This window comes from Microtus pennsylvanicus, chromosome 6 (assembly GCF_037038515.1).
Source record: "Microtus pennsylvanicus isolate mMicPen1 chromosome 6, mMicPen1.hap1, whole genome shotgun sequence".
Lineage (NCBI taxonomy): Eukaryota > Metazoa > Chordata > Mammalia > Rodentia > Cricetidae > Microtus > Microtus pennsylvanicus.
In genome coordinates this window covers 4,933,238-4,958,717 of record NC_134584.1, presented here as the reverse complement: position 1 = coordinate 4,958,717, position 25,480 = coordinate 4,933,238, and the positions used below count along the sequence as shown (strand labels likewise).

Here is a 25,480-nt window from a genome sequence, read left to right as displayed (position 1 = left end):
TAGGTTCTCAACCTGTGGGTGCACCCCTTTGCGGTCAAGCAATATTTACAATGGGGCTGTATATCATATATCCTGCCTATCAGATATTTGCATTTCATTTCATGACTGTAGCAAAATTATAGTTATGATGTAGCAACGAAAATAAAATAATCGTGGTTGGGGGGTCGTCACAACGTAAGGAACTGTATTAAAGAATTGCAGCGTTAGGAAGGCTGAGAAGCAGTCTAAGCCATCTCCCCAGCCCCGATTTGTCTCTTTTTAAAATGTCTTATTCTGTGTGTTCATACACACATGGGCTCACACACATGCGTGTGCCACAGAACACATGTCAGTCTCTTCTTCCACATGGGTTCTGGGGATTGACCTTAGGCTTTCAAGTTCTATGGCAAGCAGTTTTGACTCCCAAACCATCTTTGTGATCCACATTATTTTTAAATCACAGAACTCTGGGGTCAAGGCATTCCCATGACCAGGTACGGAGATGGGCTGAGCGAACTTTGTGTGATCTGAGGGTAACCCACATAAAAATACGATGGGTGGGTTTATGAACCACCTGAAATCCGGTATAGAAGAGAGTTACCTGGAAGCCAGTGGAGGTGTGAGAGTTTACGGTTAAACTCTTTCTGCACTTGAAGCTTTTTCATAGTTTGGGGGCATGGAGGACTTTACTTACTAGCTAGAGGAGTGTCTGTTTCTGCTCTCCTGGCCTTTTCCCATGTGTGCCTGCATGTCACTTAGTGGAAACGTGTAAACCTGTACATTTTGTCAAATATATACATGTGTATGTGAAAATTATATATTTATAGATATACACTTATGTATATTTATAATAAATATGTAAATATATTTATGTTATAAATATAAATGTATAATATATAAGAAATGTATTTATATATTATACATTATATATTTTTTTTTCACAGCTGGCAGTTTCCTTTTCAGTCTAAGTCTGCATTTTGCACTTAGTTTTTGTCTTCTCGTGGGCACCAGTCTTCCCAATCCACAGTGGTTCCAGCAACTCCAGGGGAGTGCTAGCTACAAGACCCTGGGTCAGGACCAGAGAAGAGAGCTAGGGCTGTAACTCCGGAAGCCTGCGCCTGGGTCTTCCGTTCCAACGGGCGTGTGATTCCACGTGACTCCACGCCATCCTCTTGACCGTGGCGTCCCGCCCTACCGCGCAGACGCGGAAGCTTTGGGTAAGCGGGCGCCCGAGACCGTGTAGTCAGGAGATCGTGGCGGGTGGCACCCGTTCCCAGGATTGGGTCTGCGTTCCGTGGGCGGCAGGCAGAGGCGAGTGGCTGATGGCCGGGAGTGCGAGCGGGGGGGCCCTGGTGGCTTGCCGGGAGTGCGAGTGGGGGGGGCCTGGTGGCTTCCCGGGAGCGCGCAGGAAGGGCACATGGGGACGCGGAGCCAGGCGTGCAAGCCTGGCAAGTGAGCTCTGTCTGACCTCTGACTGCAAGTAACCCCACAAGGGAGGGCACAGGGATAGGCAGACGTGCCGCCGCCGGTGACAGCGCTTCTGTCCCCACAGGTCTGGCCTCAGCATGGCTGCCCTGCTTGTGAGAAGCACGGTGGCTTCGCTCATGGATCCGCTCCTGCACTTGAGTCGCCTCGCGGTGAAGCCCCGGGCCTTCTCCTCGTTCCTGCTGGGGACCCTTCCAAGCGCCAGACCCTGCGCTGAGGTGCGCTCGCTTCTCTGGGCCCGCCCCCTGCTGCCCCTGCAGCCCTCGCTGGGCTTCAAGACCAAGGGTGTCCTCAAGAAGCGATGCCGGGACTGCTACATGGTGAAGAGGCGTGGGCGCTGGTTCGTCCTCTGCAAGACCAACCCCAGGCATAAGCAGAGGCAAATGTGAGGGCAAATGTTCATAGGAAGTTCGTTTCGCCATATCAAAGAAAAATAAACGTAAGCGTTCTGTAATCGAAGATCTGTGGGCCTTAGAGTTTTGTTGAACTCACCCGTTTAACCCCAATCATAGCCCAGTTCCTTCAAATCTAGCCAGACCAGAGCTGCAGATGGGAAAGGATTGTTACTGTTCCTGGAACTGTGTTGAGCTGAAGGACAAAAGAAATAGGAATACTAAGCTGACTTCTATCTCTTGAGACAAGATCTGGCTCCATAGCCCTGGCTGACCTGAAACTTGCCGACAACGTCCTGCCTCTGCCTCCCTGGTGTTCGTCATCAAAAGCGGCAGAATGCAAGCGCTTCTAAGAAACCAACTGAACCGGGAGGCTCCTGTGGGGAGCACAGCAATCCCAGCTTAAAAATAAATGGTGTTGTTGGGTAACAACTATCCCAACCTTTACTCAAGGAAAACCTTGTTTACATAGAGATGTCTTTCAGAAACCAATTAAAAATGTTTGTCGTGACTGCCCTGAAACTCTGGAGTGGTAGTGTTCTTTATACCAACAAATTCATGCTTTCAAGAAGAGGTTCGTGCATTTTTAGCTCAACGAAAATGATAAAACTTCTGGCTTCTGAAGGGAGCATTAGGACACCAGTGGGTTTTAAAAAACTTGCATTCATTAGTATTAAAAAGTGGGGCTGGGCTTGTCCTCCTTTGGGAGTAGATCTTTGGCCCTGTGCCCTTTTGTGGTTTAAAATCTCTTTAGTCCAGTGAATTTCAGGTTCACCTTGTGTAGACTACTAACATGCCAGACCACAGCATGCTTTGTGGCCCTGTGAGTCTGACGTATAGTGCTGTGGACCCTCCGTCACCTATAGAGAGTGATACCTCGTTGCTACTTGTAGTGATATTTGTCTTAATAAAGCTCGCCTGAAGGTCAATGCAGAGCTGTCACTAGAGGCCAGGCAGTGGTGGCACACACCTTTAATCCCAGGACTCCGGAGGCAGAGGGATCTCTGTTAGTTCAAGGCCACCCTGGACTACTGTCTAAAAGAGAACCAGAGCTCATACAAAGGTAATCCCAGCACTTGGGATCACACACCTTAATCCAGCACTAACTAGGAAGGTAACATAGGAGTGATATGGCTGGACTGAGAGAGGGATGTAAAGGTGGAGGAGTCAGGAGCTCAGTGCAGTCTGGAGATGTCCTCTGAAGCAGTCAGTCAGAGGATGCAGTCTGAGAACAGGATCGCCCTTTGGGTCTAAGGATTTGATAGAGATAAAAGGTCTCTCTAGTGACTGACTGCACTGCTCTGATCTCTCGGCTTTCACCCCCAAATATCCAACTCCGGGTTTTTGTTAAGAACAATTAGTATTCGTGCTGTAGCTACTGGTACCCTGGATCATTTTCCTGGAGTGTCATGAAATCCGAGATGTTTTCAGTGGGTGGTTACAGGAGATGGCCATTGCCTTTTCCTGGGGTCTTACAATACTTGGTGAGCCGGTAAGTATAGGCAGGGACCCTCCAGACAAGGGCTTTGAAGAGGGATCCTGGCAATAATGTATTTTTAAGAGAGTCAGGAAAACCATGTGCTGTTATTGGTTGCATTTTGAAGGGCATGTGTGAGCGTACATGTGAGCATGAAGCCTGGAGGAGAGTCTGGGGACACAGGAGGAATAGCTGCTGGTCGTGAGTAAAACCAGCAGCTTAGCAGAAGGACCTAGCTCAAATGACAGCATGAAGCAACTTCTCAGGTTCATTATCCACACAAGGTTCCATGTTGCTGGTTGCCCAAACTCTGCAGAAAATCTCTTATGGGCCCAGGCACAGGAGGCAAGGTGCAGAAACCCACTTACACACCCGGCCAACAGAGGACCATGGGCCAGAGTGACTGCACGGGCCTGGCTCCAAACTCCCTTTTCTCATTATGCTCACTTCTATGGGTCCACCTTAGTTCCGGTTGCTGGACTTAGAAGGCAACAGTAGGTCGTGGCACAACTAAGATGTGAAGCCCAATTCCACCATTTTGTCTGTGTGACATTCCGTGCTGAGTGCCTCAGCTCCCATCTAGAAGATGGGAAATTATAAGTTTCGAAGCTATAATGTCCGAGTCAGAAGAATGTGGCTTGCAACTTGGTGTGTGCCTGTCACTGTGTTAGTGATATAGGACACTTGTCATCCTTTTATTTCCAGAATTCTCCAGTTGAAGTTGTTTTCAAGAGACATAAGTAAACTTTGGAATAGCCTGAATCATTCACCCTAGCCTCTGACGACAGGCAGAGCCTAGGTAGATTATGATTTCTGTTTATGTGAAGACACTCATGGCCATTTGGAAGAAGTGGGAATGCCTGCTCACCTCTGGGGCATTTCTCATGGTTCTCAGCTTTGAGCCTTTGGGAATGGCTTTGTAAGGCAGGTTGTCTGATCTTCAAGGCAGTAGCTGTGGTCCTTTCTTCTGGAGATAGTACTGCATACCAGGGGCAGTGACTCTCAGGGGCTACTCACAGGGCGGAAAATTCAAGCTGCCCCACCAACTTCCAGGGTGAGTGGGGAATGGGGACCAGACATAGCTGGTCCTGGCTACTTGAATTCCAGTGTCAGGTCTGCCGCCTCAACTCTGTCAGACCTGAGGGACCCCCAGTTCCCGTCTTCTGCTTCATTGGTTGTGCTGATAGAGTCGGTGGGCCATTCCCTGGCCACTAGGACCAAATAGCACTGGCCTGAACAGAAATACAGGTGGCCACTCAAGCCTTTGCATCCTGAGGGCAGGCACAAGTATGCTATAAAAGTCTGATGGGAATCTGATGGGAGCACACCTCCCTTCCTTTCATTGGTTGGTTAATTTTTTATTTTTTGTCATGATGAAAAATTTAAGTGTTAAAATACTATACTTTTTCTAAATTTAAAAATTTAAAGCCTAATTTACTCAGCTGGTTTTCTCAGAAAAGCACTGAATTCTTTGGATAAAATGTGGTAGAAACGTTAGTTCCATTAGTTCCTTTCCCTGGAACAGCTTCACAGTGTTCTGACAAGACCTTGTAGGCGCTAATGTCCAAATGAAAACCTGCAAACCAAGACACCATCTCTAATCTTCTGTCTTCCCTGGGTACTGTGTAGCGACATTTCAATTGTATGTTAATAAATAAAGACTGCCTGAAGATCTGAGAGTAAAACAGTCCCACTGGTCAGCCTTACAGACCAGGTTATGGTAGCACACACCCTTAATCCCAGCTGCCACAACAACATGCACCTTTAATCCCAGTAGCCACAATGACATACACCCTTAATCCCAGTAGCCACGACATGCACTTTTAATTTTAGTAGCCACAATAGTTGCCATAGAAATCGGGTGGTGCATGCCTTTAATCCCAGTGGTGCACGCCTTTAATCCCAGCCCTAGAGAAGAATATATAACAGAAGGAAACAGTTCTCAACACACAGTCTCATTCTGAGATTCCAGGAGGCAAGGTCGCCCCTTCAGAGGGAGGTAGAGGAAAGAGCCAGTGACTGGCTGTTTTGCTTTGTGGATCTTCTGGTTGAACCCCAATTTCTGACCCTGAGTTTTTATTAATCGTGCTTTAGTGCTGGACACTGACCAGAATGGCCCTCCCTCTGGGATCTTCAGCCAGGTGAGTATCACTGACTGATGCCTCCTGTGCCCTCCAGTCAGATCTCAGGTTTCACGAGCACAGCTCCCAAAGGGCCATCAGCACGTTTGCCCCTCTGACATATCAGCAGGATGCTAGTGCCCATGGGAGTTCACCTTAGCCTGCAAGCCACATGGCCCGAGAAAACTATGAATGAGACCTCATACAAAATGGCAAACTTATAACATTACAAGATAAACTTTTTATGACTTACTTTCACTGTTTCAAATGCGTACTTCTCAATGTTAAACAATACACATGTATGTTGTTCCTGGCAACCCTCGGCTATGGCTTGTATATTCCTTATTTAGGCAGACAGGGCCAGAGCCTAGGAACCTCTTTATACAGTGACAGAGAAAGGCTTTTTAAGACTGGCTGTGATGTGGAAGACCCTGAATGAGTTTGCTGATGAGCCATCACCCACCATGGTAGCTATTATTTTAGGACCCTCTCTGGATGGTCTGAATATTGTATTAGATGAAAACTGAATGAATGATATTGAAAATTATGGGCTGCAGGACCCCAGTCCGTAGACCCCCCCAAGAAGAAGAGTCAGCACTAGCTGTGTGAAGGAGGCATACCCAGGTGAGGAGAAGCCAGGAATCATGGCAGGACGGGACAGTATCAGGGTAGAGAGGTGTTTAATGCTATACACACCACCAAGAAGCTGAACACCTGCCAGGAATGATGGGGGCAGAGCTAAAGAGTAGAGTAGAAGACAAGGAAGGGCTTCACTGTGGGTGAGAATGAACACTCAGGCTGGAGTGGTTTCTGGACTCTTCTGTGTGCACCAACCACCAGGCCCCCTGTGTGTCTCCTGTGAGCCGGGTGAGTGAGCGAGTCCCTAGGGAGAGATGGTGTGCTCCTCTTCTCGAGACTGCCTCAGGAGTACTCCCCCAACACACACACACTATACACTACTACCACACCACATACCTCAAACCACACACTACACATTACACAGAGATGTCAAGGCCCTGTTCCTCTTCTAAGTGTGACTTAAGCCAAGCCCCTTCCACCTGCACCTAAGACACGCCTTGCCTAGACCCCCCCCCCCAACCTAGGTATTGAAATGAAGACTCCCTAGAGTACAAGGCAAGTTTGCTGTGCTTAAGGTAGAAACCCTCTCTTTGGAACACAACGTAAGCTACGTGGATTCAGGCGGGGAAGAGCCTGTGCATGCAAAGCCCTAAAAATAGATGATCCCGTCATCTTGTGGCTGCTCCTTCTTGGACAGGCTCCAGAGTGGCTTGTATTTTCCCCTTTAAAGAGTTTCCAGCCACCGTGGGTTGTTTGTGTGACTGTGTGAGACTTAACCCAGACTTCCCAATCTTTACTCTCTCTTTTTTTAATAAACCAGCATAAAGTAGAATTTATTTACATAATGCACTGATCCATGAAGGTTACCATAACACCGAGGGACTGTATTAGCCGCTTGAATGGAATTCATTAGAAATTAACTACCACTTAAATTAATTTTCCCACAGTCACAAGACTGTAATGGCAGGAGAAGGGGCCGTCCATCAGCGGGTGCTGACAGGAGACCTGTCACCGCCATTATTTATAGGTGAGTGTGTCAGCCATGGAGCAGGCACCAAACACAAGCCTCTGGACTCGGGCCGCTTTAAAGGGCCCCCACATCCCCTTCCTGATAAGGAACCCAGCCTTACCAATCCTCACCCTCCCTCCCTCCCACTAGCAGCCGGGGATAGGCAGCAACTGGTCATGTGGACGCAGCCCAGAGGGACAAGTCTGCTCAGGAACAGTACTGTAATACACACATGCTTACAGACAGTACTGGTGACTGCCCTTTTGGCTTGTAAAAGGCCACTCAGGACCATGGAGTCCAGAGCCCAGTGTCAGATCAATGACCCACAATGGCTTCTCAGGCTTCTCTGGGAAAAAATGCAGACCTCAAGGGAAGAGCTTGTAGGTAGCCTACCAGACCTTGTTTAGAAGAACACAGCCTGTGCGTGCACATCTGTGCATTAGGCCATTGTGGTATGGGATGGTATGTTCGCAAAAGCAAAAGGTGTTTGTGTCTGGGGTGTGCGTGTAGTGTACATGTATGAGGACACATGCACATACATGTCTGCTCATGCAGTGGGTTTGGGGGGATATGTGCAAACAGTACACATACATTGTATATCTATATGTGTTGCAGTGCATACTGTGGGTATGCGTTGTCAGTGTGAGCTCACCTGTAAATTGTGCAGGTGTGTCTACCCACGTATGGTGGGTGTTCATGTGTATGTTTGTATGCTTACGTGGGTGTGCAGATGTGTCGTACGTCTATACATGCAAGCGCATTGGCAGATACCCCAAACGGAACACAGAAGAGGCTTTGGCTCCTGATCAATATCTGGACCACAGGACCTACACCCGCCCGGAGAAAGATGGCGGCGCCAGCAGCGGCCAGACTCTCCCGGCAGGTACGGAGCTTCAGCACGTTTGCGGTCAGGCCCTTTGCCTAGCTTGTGAGGCCCCCGTGCAGCTTTATGGCATCGAAGGTCGCTATGCCACCGCCCTTTATTCTGCTGCTTCCAAACGGAATAAGCTGGACCAAGTGGAAAAGGAGTTGTTACGGATGGGGCAACTCCTGAAGGACCCCAAGGTGTCTCTTGCGGTTCTGAACCCCTACATCAAGCGCTCCATCAAAGCGAAAAGCCTGGCTAGTATCACAGCCAAGGAAAAGTTTTCTCCACTGAGAGCCAACCTCATGAATGTGCTTGCTGAGAACAGACGGCTAAGCAATACCCAGGCGGTCATCTCTGCCTTTTCCACCATCATGAGTGTACACTGTGGAGAAGTGCCGTGCACGGTGACCACAGCATCTCCTTTAGATGAAGCTGTTCTCTCCGAGTTAAAGACCTTGCTGAAGAGCTTCCTGGGTCAAGGGCAGATATTGAAACTGGAGGTTAAGACTGATCCGTCAATCATGGGTGGCATGATTGTCCGAATTGTGAGTTCGAGACCAGCCTGGTCTACAGAGCTAGTTCCAGGACAGGCTCCAAAGCCACAGAGAAACCCTGTCTCGAAAAAAAAAAAAAAAAAAAAAGGAAAAATGCTGCAAGTTCCCCAGCGGGCCGCAGAGGAGCTAGTCCCAGGCAGAGACGGCTGCCATACCCCAGAGCAGTGGCTGGTTTGGGCCTGGTGGGATTGGCTGCCTTTGGCCCCCTCCACTGCCTGTCCACCCATGGCTCTGGACCCTTCTGCTGGTTCCGATTAACCTGTGGGACGTGCTCCCCCTAACGCGGAACAGCGGTGCTGTTTCCTTATCCCCTAGCTCCATCAACTAGAAAACACATACCCCGAGGCCTCCGGAATAATGCTGGTGTCAAGTACTAAGTAACATATTTGTTTTGAGTCCTCTGAGGACAAATGATAGACATGTAAAAATGTTTTTCTGCCTTTCTTGCGGGGGAATACTTAGTTTAGAATTAACTTCTGTCAAGAAAAACACGATTTCCCGCACCCACTCTCCATGACTTCTCACCGTTTCTATTTTACAGAGAAAAATACCACAGTGTGTTTGACACGTATGATTACAAGTTTACAGAATCTGCTTACGTTTCTGCTGTTATTATGACTTCTCTTTAGGAAAAGCTACTCATTAGAACCAAACGGAAGCCTTCTTGTACAAGAAACAAATAAACACAGGAAATTGGTTATTCCCCACTGAGCCAGCCTAATTCCTGGGGAAGAGAGCTCCCCCAGGGCTCAGAGGACCAGGTTGGGGACATATTGCCCTCCTTGTGGAACACACATGCACATGCAGTACAGATGGGCATACATATGCTCACACATGCCTCGCTTCTCCAACCTATAGCTGCTGAGATACCAGCACATTGGGGCGTGGTCTCTCTCCCTTTAAAAAAGCGGCCACTTCCCTCTCCTCTCTTCACTTCCTGCTCCACCGGTGGTGACTAGACTCCCTTCCTGGTTGCGCAGAGGGCTGGGACGGTGATCTGTAAGTTTTTTCCCCTTTAAATAAATACCACCCTATTAATCATAATTCCAAACTGGTGTGGCGTTGTTTGTGACTTACGCCTTCACACGCCCTTCACTCTGGGGACAAAGGGTTTGCTTGGAACAGGAGCAATGGACAGATGCTGGTCCTTAACACAGCTAGCGCTGACCTTGTGACACGGAATCACTTAGCTTGTGGTCCAGTAGGCAGCTGCTTCTTTCTGCCTTGTTTTCCAGCCCACCCATCTCCTCACTATATCTTTGCCAGAGTCTTCAGTGAGTCGGGGACACTGGCTACTTGATTTCCTGGCTACAAGATCATTGCCTCAGGTGTACGATGCATAGTTGCCCTCTCTTGGGAGAGGAGAGGAACAAGCAGAGGGCTTTTATACAGGAAGCCCATTCTTCCATTCTCCACAGTTTAGACCAGGAACAGGGAATCCAGATGGTACTACTCCCAGCCTAACTCCCAGAGAAGCCTCCTTTGGCTTCCTGTAGAGTCACTGTTGTGGTCATTGTCACCATCTCTTGTGTGTGAGGTCCGCCATACTGAGCACTCCAGCCTGGCAGCTTCAACAGCCAGCATCAACTTTCCCGTTGCCGTGAGGCTGGATATCTGTGACTTGAGTGTTGGCCGTCTTGAGTGCTTGTGCTCTCTCTTTCTGTGAACATGTACTCTTGTGGTGCTGCCTACGCCTAAAACACACTGGTTAGTTATATCAGGATCCACTCTTACGGCTTCAGTTCAGCTAGCATCTCCCTAAAGCCTCTCCCTCCCAGTGCAGTCTCTGAGTGTAACTTAGATTAAAATGAATCATCCTGATTAACATATGAAAGCTGGCTGGAGAGAGATAGGAATCCCTAAGCCTAACTGTGCTTAGTTCAACAAAGGGAGAAAAAGGACACATTGGATGACTTTGGGACAGGTGAATCCTATGCAAACGAAACCACAAATGGTCACACAGTTCCTTTCCTTCCACATCCCCTTTTGGTGCCAGGCCACAGGCCAGGATTACCACGCCTCCAATCTCATCTGTGTCTCTCCTGTAATAAACGGTCTCTTGTTCTGTTCCTATCCGTGTGACCACATATAATTCATTTCAAAGAGGCACAAGAACCTGCAGACTCCATCATCTAGGAGATAAAAATAAACACAGGATGCTTTTGAACTCTCTTCTCCCCGAACAAGGCTACGATTATTCCCTCTTCTTCACGCACTTGGAGATGGGGGATGGCTTTCCACCAGCACATTAATCATGGCTTAGAAGAACAAGACTCATGATTCTCTTTGTTTCCTCTCCCTGCCTCTCACCACCCTGTACCTAGAACTTCTGAGATACGCACGCATTGGTAGCAGCTGCTAATCTGTGTCTGTGGATATTTAGCCTGTGAGATGCACATATTGCATGGGATATCATGTCGTCACGGTGGGCCACATTATGGTGGGGCTGCCCTAACCACGGGCTGACTTTGCCACCACTCTGCTTAATGATGTCACCAAGATGGAGGTGATCATGGGACATCAACAAGACGGTGGTGATCACATGATTAACCAAAATGGCAGTGCTCATACAAACTGCCTAAGCTCTCCAATACTGCCAAGTCCCCAAGGGATCACACATAACCACACTGCTTTACACTTTTGTTTTCTTTCAAATGTTTTATTTTGTTTGGTTGTTATTTCTGTACACTGTCTCACTATGTAGCTTTGTCTGGCCTAGTACTTGCTATGTAGCATAGGCTAGCCTGGAACTTAAAACAATTTCATGACGCCACCTTGCCTTTGAGGGTTTTGAGGCTGACTTTCTCATGCTGCTTCTTTCTACACAAACCTGTGCAGATGGGTGCTATTTTATCATCAGGATTCTCTGCCAAACATTTCCTAACTTTGTGCTGACTGATTCAGGAAGGAGTCTGGGATGCAGGTGATTCATATGTTGAGGAAAATTAAATGCAAATGTCATGGTTCATGGCAGTATCTTGGTCAGCTCAGCTAGGCATGGTCTGGCTCCTGCCCTTTTGCCCTTTGGTCCTGAAGGTCAATGGGAACTTCCAGTCTTCTCTGCGGAGAATCAACCACTGCATGACATGAGCCTACATCCCTCCATACTTGGCAACCGTGTGGTCTCCCACCCTGATGCAGCTTCCTTTTGACCAGTGCTTTGGGCAGAACGAGATAGAAAGTCAACAGGCTCTGTTCACAGAGCATTGCCCCGGCAGCAGCCATTCCAGTCCCACAGAGCAGTGTTCCTCAGGACTCGCTGTCCATCCCCCACCTCTTGCCCCAGCCTCTGGTCTTATTATTGACCCTAGAGCTCAAACACTTCAGCATGAAGGAAACAATAACCCCTGTCGTACAAACTTACACATCCCTGGCTGCCCTATTCCTACTAGGATCTATTGGCTTTAGAACAGAACTGAGGCTATGGCTGTAAACTCTATATGGAACTCTTCACTCACCTTGACCCCCCGACATAGTCACCTTCACCCCAAGTCTGAATCCTACCTTGTGCCAGTGTTCTGTCCTGAGGTTGGCCATGCCTGGGCACTTTCAACTAGTATCCTATGCCCATCCCTGTCCCATGCTCCTAGAGATCTCTGGGTAGCTAGCCCCTATAGTCCCTGGATGCACCCCAGCCGAGCCCTTAGCCCAGTTCAGAGAACCTTCTCTGTGAATACTGCAGCCCTGTTGGTTCATGCCATACTGGGAATTCACCTTTTTACCCCACCTCCCTATGACAGCTCCGAGGGCAGAGATGTTCCCACATTTCCCACAACACTGCCACAGGTCCTTTCCAGGAGGCCACCTAAACACTGAGCTGGGAATGCAGATGAGAATGGTGGTTTTATAAGATTTCATTTCCACTGGCTTTGCTACTTTTTAATGAAGGGATTTTTCTTCTCTTTCTTGCTCCCAACCAAAATAACAAGTTAGCCAAACTTAGTTACCTGCGTTTCTGCTTCAGAGGAAAAGCCATCTGATTTCCAGACTTACCATTAACACAGTTAGTCCTGTGCCCAGAACATGAAGCCCATTGTGAAAAAGACTCTCTCCTATTTGTTGGAAGTCCAGTGTTTTCTGTTTTTAAGTAATACCTCCAGGAGTCAGCCTTGCATGTTCTTAGGGAGCTAGAGACTTAACAGGCTTAATTGAGAATTAGTCTCATTCTCAATAAAGAGTTGATACATTTTCTTTAAAATGGTTACATTGTTCCTTATAGCGTGGCTGTGGAAGGAAGGAAGAGGTGACTGGACAGAGGCAACTAAGCCTCACTTGTGTGAAGCCCTGGACCATGGACAGACAACGAATCTTAGGTATTGATCGGGGCTGGGAAGCCTCACTTTTTAATCTAATTATCAGGACACTTCATAAGTGAAATCAACACAGAAGAGCAAAGGCCGCATGTCTGATTTCTGAGCCCTCTTGACTGTGGCAACAGCCTGGGACTATTATCTGGACGTGCCATTCGGTATGGGCTGTAGACAGCATCAGCATCAGATCCTATCTGATGCATCACTAGAAATGCAGGCTTGAGGCGGATGTAGCCCACGATGGAAGCTGCACAAGTCATTAAGACAGCACATCCGCACCTGCCATGCCAGAGAATGGCCACCTGACAGCATCAGCTCACAGGAGGAAACATGAACGTATTTGGGATTTGGTGGGAGTTCCCCAGAGCGATCGTTCCCTAGAAGAGGTGCCTGACAGCTATAGACTGGAGCCTCAGAGGAAGCAGCAGAGGTAGTCTTGAGTCTGAAATCTATAGTCAGATCAGAGACAGGAGGAGGTCCGCTATGGCAGTAAAGCTTCAGCCTGACTGGGTGACCCACTTTCACAGGGACGGGCTATCTTCTTCACACAGAATCTGCCAATTCCAATATTAATCTCATCTAAGAATCCTTCACAACAGCCAGGCTGGCGTTTATTTCAACAGCAGGGCTCTCCGGTCTTGCCAAGTGTGTCCTATAGAATTTACCATCTGATAGAAAAGATACATGACCCCTATCTGGAGTTCCAGCTGTCACTTTGCCTCTGTGGAGAACCAAGGGTGAGGGAAAAACGGGCAGGCGGAGAGCAATGACTTTACCACTTTCTTTGTTAACCCACACATGGGTCAGCTGTCACGTGTTTAAATGACTATGCCCGTTGAACCTGCAGAATACACCCATCCTTACCAAAGTCCCTGTTTTCAGTCAGCTTGCAGAAGCTCATCTCTGGCTCTTCCCACAGTCTGTGGACATTTGTGTTAACCCAGTGGAGTTGGGTGAGCTGACATCAGAAGGGAAAGAGCAGGCAACGTCAGCTATCCAACACTGGCCCTGGGAACCACCTCCTGTGTGAGCCTCCCACCCTCCACACAGCCTCTCTGCCTCTCTCTTCAGACCCAGCACCATCCAGGTTATCTACCCAGGAATGACTAGCTTCATAGGTATCCAGTTTCGTTTCAGAACACATGTGCTCACTGGCAGCAAAGGGAACGTTTGTTCTGAAAAGAGCAATGGACTTGTCGATTTTGTTGCACAGGCAAGTGCATAGCACATTCTTCTCTCAAGCAAGAACAAACTGGAAACAGTGGAGGTGTCCATTTGGTATTCTTAGACTGCCCTCTATGGACACGCAGCTGACCCATTTCCACCTCTTTCCTTCCAACCAACCTGGAGGCTGCCCATGAACACATGGACACAAGTGCTTCTTCCTATACTACCAGTGCTGCTGTGAAGAGCCAGGCTCATCGCTTTGAGCCCCTGGTTCCATGGTAGGCTGTGGATAGAACTCACGTATGAGGTACATTCCAAGGACATGGAGGCTCTTGACTCGGGCTCTCACCAGCAAAAACAAGGAGTTCTGGAACACTGAAAGAGCTTTCTGGAATGTGGGCACACTCATGCACTACACACAGGGGCAGAGACAGCCCCTGCCCTCTGGGCCTGATATGGGAAGTCCTTCTGTATATGTATTGCTTTCATTGGTTAATGAATAAAGAAGCTTCTTGGGCCTATGACAGGGCAGAATAGAGTTAGGCAGAAAAACTGAACTGAATGCTGGGAGAAAGAAGGCAGAGTCAAAGAGAAGCCAGGTAGCTGCCACAGGAGACAGACAATGGACACTGAATAGAATCTTACAGGTAGGCCACAACCACGTGGCGATACACAGCTTAATAAAAATGGGTTAATTTAAGATATAAGAGCTAGCCAATAAAAATATGAGCTAATAGGCCAAGCAGTGTGGTAATAATACAGTTACTGTGTGGTTATTTTGGGTCTGGGTGGCTTGGGAAATGAACAAGCAGCCTCTGTCTACATGTGTCTAGAGAGATGGGTACAGCAGGGAAACAGAAAAGGTGGCACCAAAGCAACAGAGGGACTACCCCTGGCAGTATCCAATTTGGAAGTCCACAGTGGGCGTGCAGGAAGAGGCTAATTTAGCTTAAAATGATCAAGAGACATGAAGCACGGTTGCTCCACACACATTTGCAAATTAGATACAGGGTGGGAGGGAACGCTTCAAGCAGTCCCAGTGTAAACGAGCTATTGCTTCAGAATCCAGAGAGGGGATATCTCCTCTGACAAGCCCAGCAGATGCTTCTGGATGTGGGCATCATGGGACTCCAGGGAGAGAAGCAGGCAGCAGACCAGGTCTGCAGAACTCTGGCTTTAGGTTGTGGTAGAAGCTCACCTATCCCTGCCAGGTCAGCTTGTTGCTTGGAACTCATACTGGACCAACCAAATCATGTGGCTCAGAGGGTAGTTGGTCCTTTGAAAATCTGTGCAGCCCATGTCCATGTCCACAAACCCAGAATAGGCAGGTGGGGACAGGCAGAGCTCAGGACTACGGAACACAGGAAACAGGTGCCTTGTTACCAGCCACATGGTGACAATGCAGAACTCCAGGAAAGGGAGCGAGCGTGGCTCACACATCCTCAGAGGTGTGTGACACACTCAGGCTTTAACTTCTCTGAGGGAGACCTTATCAACACAGAGCCCTCTTAACTCTGACCCTGAGTTGTCTTAAGAGCCTGAGTAGCTGTGTGTGGGAGCCCAGGATTCACCACCATACACAGCTGGGGGCAGACTCTCGGGCACCATTGCCAGCTGTAGAACCCTGTGTGACTCCAACAGAAGGGGCCAAGTTTCCCTTCCTTCAAAGTGGCACATGGTGCCCTTCCTAAGCAGAGATAAGGCAGATCAGTCAGGGGGTGTCTGCCCTGGCTCTGGACTGAAGACAGCAGGAGAAAGAGGAGCAGTGGCCTGCAATGGAACCACTACATTCTCCCAAGTGTGGCCACAAGGGTCCACCTTTCAGGGCACACATTTCTCTAGCCATCCCTCCTTGTTATTTAGAACATTTCTCCACCATTCAATTTGTTATCGTTAATTGGCTATAACTTTTCCAAATGGTTTACTTCAGTTCGTTTAAACTCTATGAATTTCAAGTCATTCATTTTATTCTACAACCAAATGTGATTCTAGAAGGGACTGCTTTTTAATTAAAGGGGGAATCCCATGTTTTGAGAAGGCTTAACAGTGTGCTTACACTGTGGAAGAAAAATTAATTTGGAAATGAATGAGACCCCAGAGTCCAAATACTATGGAATTTACTGGCCACGTAAATCAACAATCACTTTTCTTACTTCAATGTGGTACTAATTTTAATTATTTCTGAAATACTGCACCTGTCAAAACAAACACTACCATCAGAGTGGCCAGCTGTGCCATGAGATGGTACCACAAATATGGCTGTAGCATTTTCGATAACAACTGGATGGATATTGTTCCATCTTCCTTTGAGGAATATTAAAGTCCCTTCCTTTGTTAAAAAAAAAAAAAACTCCTCTCAGAGGCCTCTGTATAGGCAGCACAGCTGGGCCTGCTCCAGGCCTGCCAATCGGTCCAAGGATTGGGAACAATCCTATGGCCACTGGGGTTAGATTCTCTCTGTGCCCCTGCCACAGCTCCATGAAAGCACCGTGTACTATGTGTAGATCATTCCTCAAGTATGACATTTATAAAGCAGCAAAAACTGACCATTCCCCATGGCTGAAGGACTGCCTCTACAGGCAGCTGAGGCTCTTTGTCGTAAGCCCAGGGGTCACTTTCTTTTGGAGATCATGAGGATCAAACCTGCTTTCTGGAGATATCACAGGAATACTAGAATTTATGTCAGTGGGGTTTGTAAAGCTTCCCAGGAGATATTAATGAGATCCAGGGTCCAGATCTTGATAAGAGGGCACACACACACACACACACACCACACACACATGAGCTCACACACATGCACCATGCACAGAATACAAACATGAACATGCAGGGACATGTATACAGACGTATAGAACACATGTACATATGTATATGCACAGACACCTTTTACCTAACAGACCCAGTCCACACCACAGCAATCTGAATCACAAGCAACATATAACCTTGTTCCTGTAATTAACACACTCTCTGACATTCACTCAGTTTCCAAAGGCCTTCCAGGCCCAAGGAAAACAGAGTTGTGAAGTCCCGTAGGCTGTGTTCTTCAACACCAGCATCTGGATGGCTGCTCATCTAATACCCTGGGGACCAGAGGAACCGGAAAATCAGCAACACCCTTGGAAAACAACACCCAGACCCACTCTGCCAAGGAAAAAGCGTTCAGAACCCTAAGAGGAGTGACATGATGTCAACAGTGCCTGGCTGCAGGATCCCTGGAAAAAGACTCAGGAAGAGAGCCTCCCACAGCTGACATGCTGGCAAGGGTCACAGGCCACACAGTCGTCAGGACAGCTTCCCAGTCACTGCAGACCTAAGGTGACTCACAGCATGACAACCCACTCTTCAGACATAGAGAGGAAACTCCTTAGAGATCTCTTTATATGATGTGTGTTTTATTTTTTTCATAGCACAAAAATTAAACAGTGTGAAAGTTTATCAAATGAAAAGTGGGAGCCAGTCTTTCACTTCTAGCAAAACCCTGGATTCCTAGAAGGTTTGTGTTTGTTCTCATGGGTATAGAAGAATCAGCTTTTGATGAGATAATCTTTTCTGCACTCAGCTGTTTCTTATCTTGACAATCCTTCTGTCTTGACATACACAGTCACCATTCATTCTTTCGTGTGTGTGAATATATTGGGTGCACACCCACACATATGGGGGATGTGCACAAGAGTGTGGGCATATGCGGTACTCTAACCCATGAGGGCACATATGGGGGGCAGAAGTTGATGTTCTTTCCACCTTATTTTCTTTTCACCTTATTTTTGTAGAGAGGATCTCTCACTGAACCTGGTGCTTGTGGCTTGGCTAGACTGACTGGTCCCTGAGCTGAGCTTTGGGGACCCTGCTGTCCTCACAGTCCACATAACACTGTGCTACATATGGCTGCTACCATCTTCTGCTTTGAAGCGAGTATGGGGATCCCAGCTCAAGTCCTCTTGCCTATACAGCAAGCTCATTATCGTTGTGCCAGCTCCCTGGTCCACACCTATTTTCTTTTAAAAATGGTTCCATGGAACTTCAGCACCAGGGTTGGGTTAATTCTCCCTCTTCATGAACATTTCACTTTTCACTCCCAGAATGGTGTCTCTGAAAGTGTCTTTGTCTGGATCATGCACAAGTGTATATCCAAGAAAATTTCCTATAAATAAAACTGCTAAGTTCAAAGAAGATGTCAGTTTTTACAGTGTTCTTACCCTGCTAAAGGGTTCCTGCTTTGTTTCTCATCAGAGTCCCTGACTATGGCAGCCTCTTTATTTGGAGTTTTTCCTTCTCATGTAAGCTATTTCTTCCCAGAAATTCGAGGTTTTTTCTTTGTCTTTGATGTTCTATGTTCTTCATGGACCATGTCCCCAGAGGGAGCATAGACTAGAGGCAGTGCTGGGAAGCATCCTCACCCTATAGAGTGGTGGTGGCTCACATCCCTTCATCTCTGAGGACGTCTACTGCTTCTCTGATCTCTCCCAGAATCCCAGGGAAGTTCTGGGAACTGTGGAGAGCACGGGAATGCCTCTTTCTCTCTTTCAGCACTTTTCACTGTAGTAAATACACAATGAGTGACAGCCTTTCTGCTGACCTCTGACCTCTGCTTCTGAGAGGTCCCTTCAGGTGGAACTGGAAAGTCACTGGTGTGATCTTGAGTCCTTTTCAGAATGGTGTCCTATCTCATTATTATATTATTTTCTGTTTAGGAAAACATACATGCTTTAAATTTTGATTTTTATTTTGTTGTCCTTATTGAGGGTGCGCGGGCTGATTTTATTTTATGTATACTTTAAATTACTTGATACTCCCCCACTCGGTAAAATATCTGTGGTGATTTTATATCCTGGAGTATTTTTTCCCAGACCACCCACTCTGCCTGTTTAACTTCATTTCTCCTCCTTTGCAAACCTAGTTTTATCCATGTGCCCAGAGTCCCTGTGTTGTCTTCATGGCTGATAAAGGCCCAGCTTGCTTTACTGCTAATCCCACCCATGATGTAAATGATTTTTCCTAACATCAGTGACTGTGGGAGGTGGATGGACATCCAGAACCTAACATCAGCAGCTATCCCAAGACAGCAAGGCCTGGAGCAGGTGCCTTCCCAGATCCTCTTCCATTAGCAATGGCGGAAACTCCACATGAGGTTTCTCTCCCCTTTTCCTAGGAGCCACAGCCTTTCCCTGTCTTGGGTCAGCTGGTTTGGCTTCTAAGCCACTGTGGGAACTCTCTTTTCTCAGCTCCCTGGTGCACAGCACATTATAAAAGGTGTCCCCTTCTCTTGGAAGCACCCTCTACTCACAGCTCAACTGAGCCACAGTTTTAAAAGCTCCCTTCCTGGGTGCCAGCCATCTCTAGACTTCCCAACTCCTCCCCATGTCTACCTGTAATGCTCTTTTATTCAGATTGAAGCTGTACTTTATTCCTTGGGAATATGGCATGGTTCTTGAATCGTTGGGCATTTTTAGTATCGCCAAGCTGAAGAAGAGCCCACTCTTCGATTCACACTGTGTTTGGAGGGGCTGTAGACCATTCCCACATCCTTCCTTGGAGGGGGCTTGAAGGCTATGAGGGAGCCAGCCCACATTCCTATTAGATTCCCCGCCTTGCTACAGTGAATTTACATTGCTTTGGTAATTAAAACATCAAATAAAACAAAACAATGCCAATGTTAAATGAAGTGGAAAAGGCTCCATAATTGCTGGGTCACAACTGTGGGAGAGGCTCGGTACACAGTGTGAATGCCGTTTGGGGTGGGGAGCAATGTTGTCCCTCTCTGCGGACCCTTCCCTGCAACCTAAAGCACTGATGACAGACAACATGTAGCGAGTGGAGCTTTGGGGGTTGAAAAGGTTCTGTCTGGGGTGGGCAGGTGCATCGCTTTAAGTCTGGGACTGAAGGTCCTGGGACCGGCATTGTGAAAATGATGCCTACACGGTGAAAGGTGATGATGGCCAGGAAACAGGGAGTGAGGTAAGACATAGCCCTTAAAGGCATGTCTCAATGATCCCTTCCTACAGTGAGGCCCCACCTACACAGTTTCCCCTACTTCTCCGAGCCGTTTTGATTACAAGTCTACCAGTGAATTGATCCTTGATGGGCCAGAGGCTGAAAATTCCCATCACCTCTCAATGGTCAGATCTACTAGCTGGGGACGAAACTTTGGATGCAGAAGACCTTTGTAGGGACAGTTCCCACGCAAGCCACAACAACTTCTTCTGGAGTCACACCGTAGACATGTCTTGTAGACATTCAGGAGGTGGCGAGTGCCGGGACCCAGTACAGCTCAGTCTGGGTCTGGAGAGGGTGCCTTTTCACTGTGTCTTCACTGGATGGCAGGCTGGGGGAACTGTGTGGATCCCCTTTTACAGCAATGCCAACCCTATCCATGAGGTCCCCTTGGGATAGCCATGCCTGGCCATTAAGTTCAAACTGTTCCATACCTCAAGTTACCAGGTAAGTTGCAAGTTCTGCCCAGTGTCTGCCTAGCAGGCACAAAGCTCTGGGTTGATTTCCAGCACTGAAGATACTTAAGGGGAAATAATTTGCAGAATGTTCCAAATTTTACGAAATGAAAGCGTTAAAGCCATATAAAGCCTATAAATGTAACAAGGTAACAAGATATCTTCCTAGATTTGCTACATAATATGTATGTGCGCCATTAGACATTTTTCTTGTGATGCCATACTGAAATATAAATTAGAGCATATAGTATCATCTCCTAGGCATTTCTGCCAAGCATGCTAGTGTTGTTTCTTTGCTTCTTAACAAATACGATTTGCACCACAGGAGGCTTAATTAAAAGTGAATTTCAATACACACACACACACACACACACACACACACACACGAAAAACATCAGGTTGCCAAGTCTCTAGACACAAGAAACCTATCTAAGGGCTGCAGAGATGAATCAGTGGTTACGAATGACCACTGCTCCTGCAGAGGACCTGGGTTGGTTTCCAGCAACCACGTGGCAGCTCACAATCATCGGTGATGATAATTCCAGGGGATCCAGTTCCTTCTTCTAGTTTCTATGGGCACTGCACACATATGGTGCACATACACACACTCAGGTTTACACACATGTATGCAAAATAAATAAAAATTTTAAAAAATTACAAAGAGCCTATCTGGAGGTCAGTATGTCCCTCCACACCCACCTGTCACCTGACAGGCTGAAAGGCTAAATGGCTTCCTTACTTTTATTTTTGTTTTGTTTTTTATCACTCTGAGCACACAGCTCCTCCAGTGCACAATCGTTCTAAGTGTCCCAGGGAGCTGGAACACACCCTTGTGTACTTTTTAGTCTAAACGACTCATAATAGCTACCTCATTGTAATTCTATGTAAATACTTGCTGTGTTGTATTGTTTGGGGAATGATGGCAAGAAAAAAATACAGTCTGCACATGCTCAGTACCCACCCAGTTGTTTTTCCCAAGTATTTTCAATCTGCGGTTAGTTGAACCAGCAGATGCAAAGCCCAGGGACACTGAGGGCTGACTGTAATTTAGATTGCTTTAGAACGTTGGATGAAATGTCAGATTTCCTCAGGTTTTCATTTGCTCTGACAATATTTCCCAAGGAGGGTAAGCAATCAAAACACTATGTTCTCACGTCACTGGAAATAATACTTCTCTCCTGGGTTTTGTCACCAACCTGATACATAATTAGGTTCTTTTGTTTTTAGCTTGTTTTCAATTTCCAGGGTTGCATTTTCTTTCCTCAGCTTTAATTTTGGCCTTTGTCTGCAGAAAGCATAAATGACTGTGAAGAAGCTGCTTCGGCAGCAGAAGGCATCCTGATGTCTCCTGCATCACTGTAGCCCAAGCCTCGATGCCTCTCAGGGAACATTGCCACAGCCTCACAAGCTGTAACCCCAAATCTGCGTTGCCAAAACACCTAGCGCCTCAGAGCAACAATGACCCCCAGGCTGTTGCAGGGTTGCCGCAGTTTATGTGGGTTTTCTCAGGCAGATAGGTGAGGTCCTGGCAGACACTTTCTGGGTTTCTGGAGTCTTTCAATGACTGCTCTATCCGTAGAGCGTGAGAGATTCTTTACCGGGTCTTTTCTTCACCAGCGTTTGTGCAGACTGGCAGTGCACTCTTCGTGATGTTGACCTCGACCGGGCTTCCTGATGGCTCACGCTTTTTCTGGGAGCTGTTGTTGGGAGCTGTGAACCCCCAGATCTTGAATTTCTTGTAAACAACTTGTTTTCCCCTGAGCTGAGTGCCTACAGCTGCTCTGAGCATGAGACCCTCAGGAGTTCCTGATGGCAGGGGAGTGGTTTCTGGTGTGTTCGGCTGGGGCATGGCTATTCCTATATAAGCTGCCCCTGAACACAATAAGAAGGGCATTCTTGGGGCATTCTGGCATCAAGGATGACTCGTGTCTCTGTATGTCTGTGTGTTTTAATCTCCAGCCCCTTGACCAGTTCGTGAACTATATGGTGGCGCATAGAGCACAGATGGCCATGGTGCGCCGCAACCTGTTACCTTCTGTTCTGAAGTTGCAGTCCTGCTGAGTATCTATCTGCTGGATTACCTCTCAGACACACGCACAGTAAAAACCCATCTGGGGCCTGTGCGTGCATGCGTGTGTGTGTGTGTGTGTGTGTGTGTGTGTGTGTGTGTGTGTGTACGCGCGCTCTCATATGGGTGTGCTTGTGACTTCCAGGGTTAGCCTCTAGTATTATTCAACAGAAGCACTTGGTTTTTTGAGTTAAGGTCTCTCACTGGCCTGAGGATCATTAATTAGTCTTGGCGGGATGATCATTGACACCCAAAGATCTACCTGTATTTGTCTTTACAGTGCTAAGAATAAAAGCGTGTGCCGCTACGCCTACATCTTTTTTAAAGGCTAAAAAAACTGTATGACTATTTTGATTACATGTATACACATATAACATGTGTGTGTGTCCAGCATCCATAAAGTCCAAAATGAGATATGTGATATCTTAGAACTGGAGTTCCATGCAATTGCGAGCCATCATGTGTGTGCTGGGAGCCTAACCTGTATCTTCTGAAGCAAGTACTCTTAGCCACCAAGGCATTCCTCCAAACCCAGATACCTGGCCTTGTTACATGGATTTCAGGGATAGAGCTCAGTCCCTATGCCTGTACAGTCATCACTTTATCTACCCCAGTCCCAGTGCACATCATTTCCTCTGGTTTGGGGGTCATACTGGCACTTTCTTTTGTTGTTGTTGTTTTGTTTGTTTGCTTTTTTCAACACAAGGTTTCTCTGTAGCTTTGGTGTCTGTCCTGGAACTAGCTCTTGTAGACCAGATTGGCCTCAAACTCACAGAGATCCGCCTGCCTCTGCCTCCCCAGTGCTGGGAATAAAGGCATGTGCCACCACCGCCCAGCTATACTGGTACTTTCTCCCTCAGGCATACCTGACACCGGGACTGAGATAGTAACGCTTGACTCGGTCTCTAGACGACCATGTTGTGGCTCAAGAGTAAGAAGCAATGGGAAGCCACTGTCTATAGAGCACTGTTGACCTTCACTGGAAAGGGAGACCTGACTTTGGGGTTAGTATCGGAGCTGAGCATCTCCTATGTGAGTGCTGGGCAGCTGTGCCCTGCGATCCCATGACTTATGGATGCTGTGTTCCCCGCAGAGCATAAATACTGCACTAAAGCCTCCATTTGTCATTTGGGCTGAACATCTCCGAGCTTATGCAATATGAATTACATTTTGTAATGGCCTTCGTGCTCAAGTCTTATGGGAAAATATTGTTTTCAACAAGACAAAGCAAATTGCAGGCATTCCTGAAGGGGCTTTGGACTTGTACATGGAAATACATTTAATCTGACACAGTTACTCTAATGATCTCTTCTGCTATCTTTTCTGGAACATAGAATGTGCTTTGCCCATCCAAATGGAGCATGACTCTAGGCTGGCAGGAAAGTCCAAAGCTGCACTGAAGGAGGCTGCGGGAAAGAAACACAGACAACTTTCAGGGACAGTCCAAGGCCCTGCCACACATGCAGGCTAGCGAAAGCGGTCCCACAGACTGAGCCCCAGAGCCATGTGTGGTCTCCTATCCCAGAGCGGAGAGGGCTGAGGTGGCTTCTCATCACAGCTGCTGGTGTTTTTCCATCCTCTTTTTACTGCTGGCCTGCTGCTGCCAGGCCCTCTGAGTCAGGTTGTGTAGCACTAAATGAAGAGGAACAAGAGTCAAGTTCCCAGGAAAGCCCCTCCTACTCTGTGCCTGGGCCCATTCTGTGACTGAGACTGTTGACAACGACTTGTGCCTTCCTCTACAGACCATGTATCCACCCGACTCTGTGCTGAGTCCCCACTTCTCCTGCTGCTCCCGAACAGCCTGCCCTATCTTCTTTAGACCTAGCCATGATTTTATGTCCCAGCTGCCCCATGCCCAAGGCCCCCAGGGCAAGTCAAGGGAAGCAGCAACACCAGTACCTCTGCCAAGGTCCTGGAGCCTGGGGTAGGAGGCTGCATTGTCTAGAGTTACTCCTGTGACTCGTATCCAGGTGGGCTCAAGCTAGGGGCCTGCAGAGAACCACTCTGTGGAGCATTCTTCAGTGGAGATGGAGACTGAAGGTCCTGGAATAATGAGCAGCTGGGACAAGCTGGAGTAGCAGGGCAGGAAGCGGGAGGGACAAGTGATACATTTAGGGAGAGAATAGGTGATGGCCTAGAATGGGGGATTTGGTGGAGATAGAGTAGGGGTTTGAGGTCTCCCGGCACAGGAAGTGCAGATCTGGGAGAGGTGGTCAGGGCTTAGAGTCAGGGAAGCTTGGAGGTAGCAGGACCCATTTCTGTCACTACAGGGCAGACAGAGGGAGGTGAGGCAGCAATCCCTATTCATACTCTTTCACAGCTGGCCTCTAAGGAAGGCCTTCACTTCTGTCTTGTGTTAGCCTTCAGGATGGAGTCGTTGTGTCCAGACCAACTTGGGACAGGGCATGATTCAGAAATTATGAGAGTCACAAAGCCTAGAGCATCTTAAATGTCACACGACATCACTAGAGGCTCCCAAAAGCAAATGTCTTCACAGGGATTTACCAACCAACATCTGGGTGGTACCCTCTCAGAGATCTGCACCTATGCGGAAAGGGTGTTTATATCAACCTGGCTTCGGATGAAAGGCAGTGGGACATCAGACAGTTTGAACCTTAGCAATAAGAAACGTCCACAGTTCTGTCAGCTACGGACGGAAGCCCTGGGATAGACTACTGTTGTCCCCTCTGTGCTGGTTAGATGTTTGTAAAATCGACACAAGCTAGGGTCATCTGGGAAGAGAGAACCTCGGTTAAACAAAAATGCTTCCAGAAGGGACATTTTCTTGATTGATGATGGATATAAAAGGGTTCAGCTTGCTGTGGGAAGTGTCACCCCTTGGCAGGGAGTCCTGACTGTATAAAAAAGCAAACTGAGCAAGCCTTGGGCTGGGGGGGGGGGGGGAGCCACAGCAGTATCTCTCTATGGTCTTTGCTTCAGTTCCCTGTCTTTGGGTTCCTCCTTTAACCTCAGGACTTCCCTCTGTGGTGGACTGTAACCTGTGTAAGTTGAAATGAACCCCTTCC

The 25,480-nt window shown here is 47.7% G+C and overlaps 1 protein-coding gene and 1 pseudogene across 2 annotated transcripts; both read left to right on the top strand.

The window, feature by feature from the left end:
- The first annotated feature begins 1,127 nt into the window (after positions 1–1,127).
- Mrpl36 (mitochondrial ribosomal protein L36) lies at positions 1,128–2,378 on the top strand. Of its 2 annotated transcripts, none has more exons than XM_075975713.1 (2): positions 1,128–1,196; positions 1,532–2,378. In XM_075975713.1, exon 2 carries the CDS (start codon positions 1,545–1,547, stop codon positions 1,851–1,853), a length of 309 nt encoding a protein of 102 aa, XP_075831828.1. In that variant the 5' UTR covers positions 1,128–1,196; positions 1,532–1,544; the 3' UTR covers positions 1,854–2,378. The 2 variants fall into 2 exon arrangements, with proteins under 2 accessions (XP_075831828.1, XP_075831827.1); XM_075975712.1 differs by lacking the exon at positions 1,128–1,196 and adding an exon at positions 1,203–1,290.
- A 5,493-nt stretch (positions 2,379–7,871) lies between these two features.
- On the top strand, positions 7,872–11,553 carry LOC142852739 (ATP synthase peripheral stalk subunit OSCP, mitochondrial pseudogene; annotated as a pseudogene).
- The last annotated feature ends 13,927 nt before the right edge of the window (positions 11,554–25,480 follow it).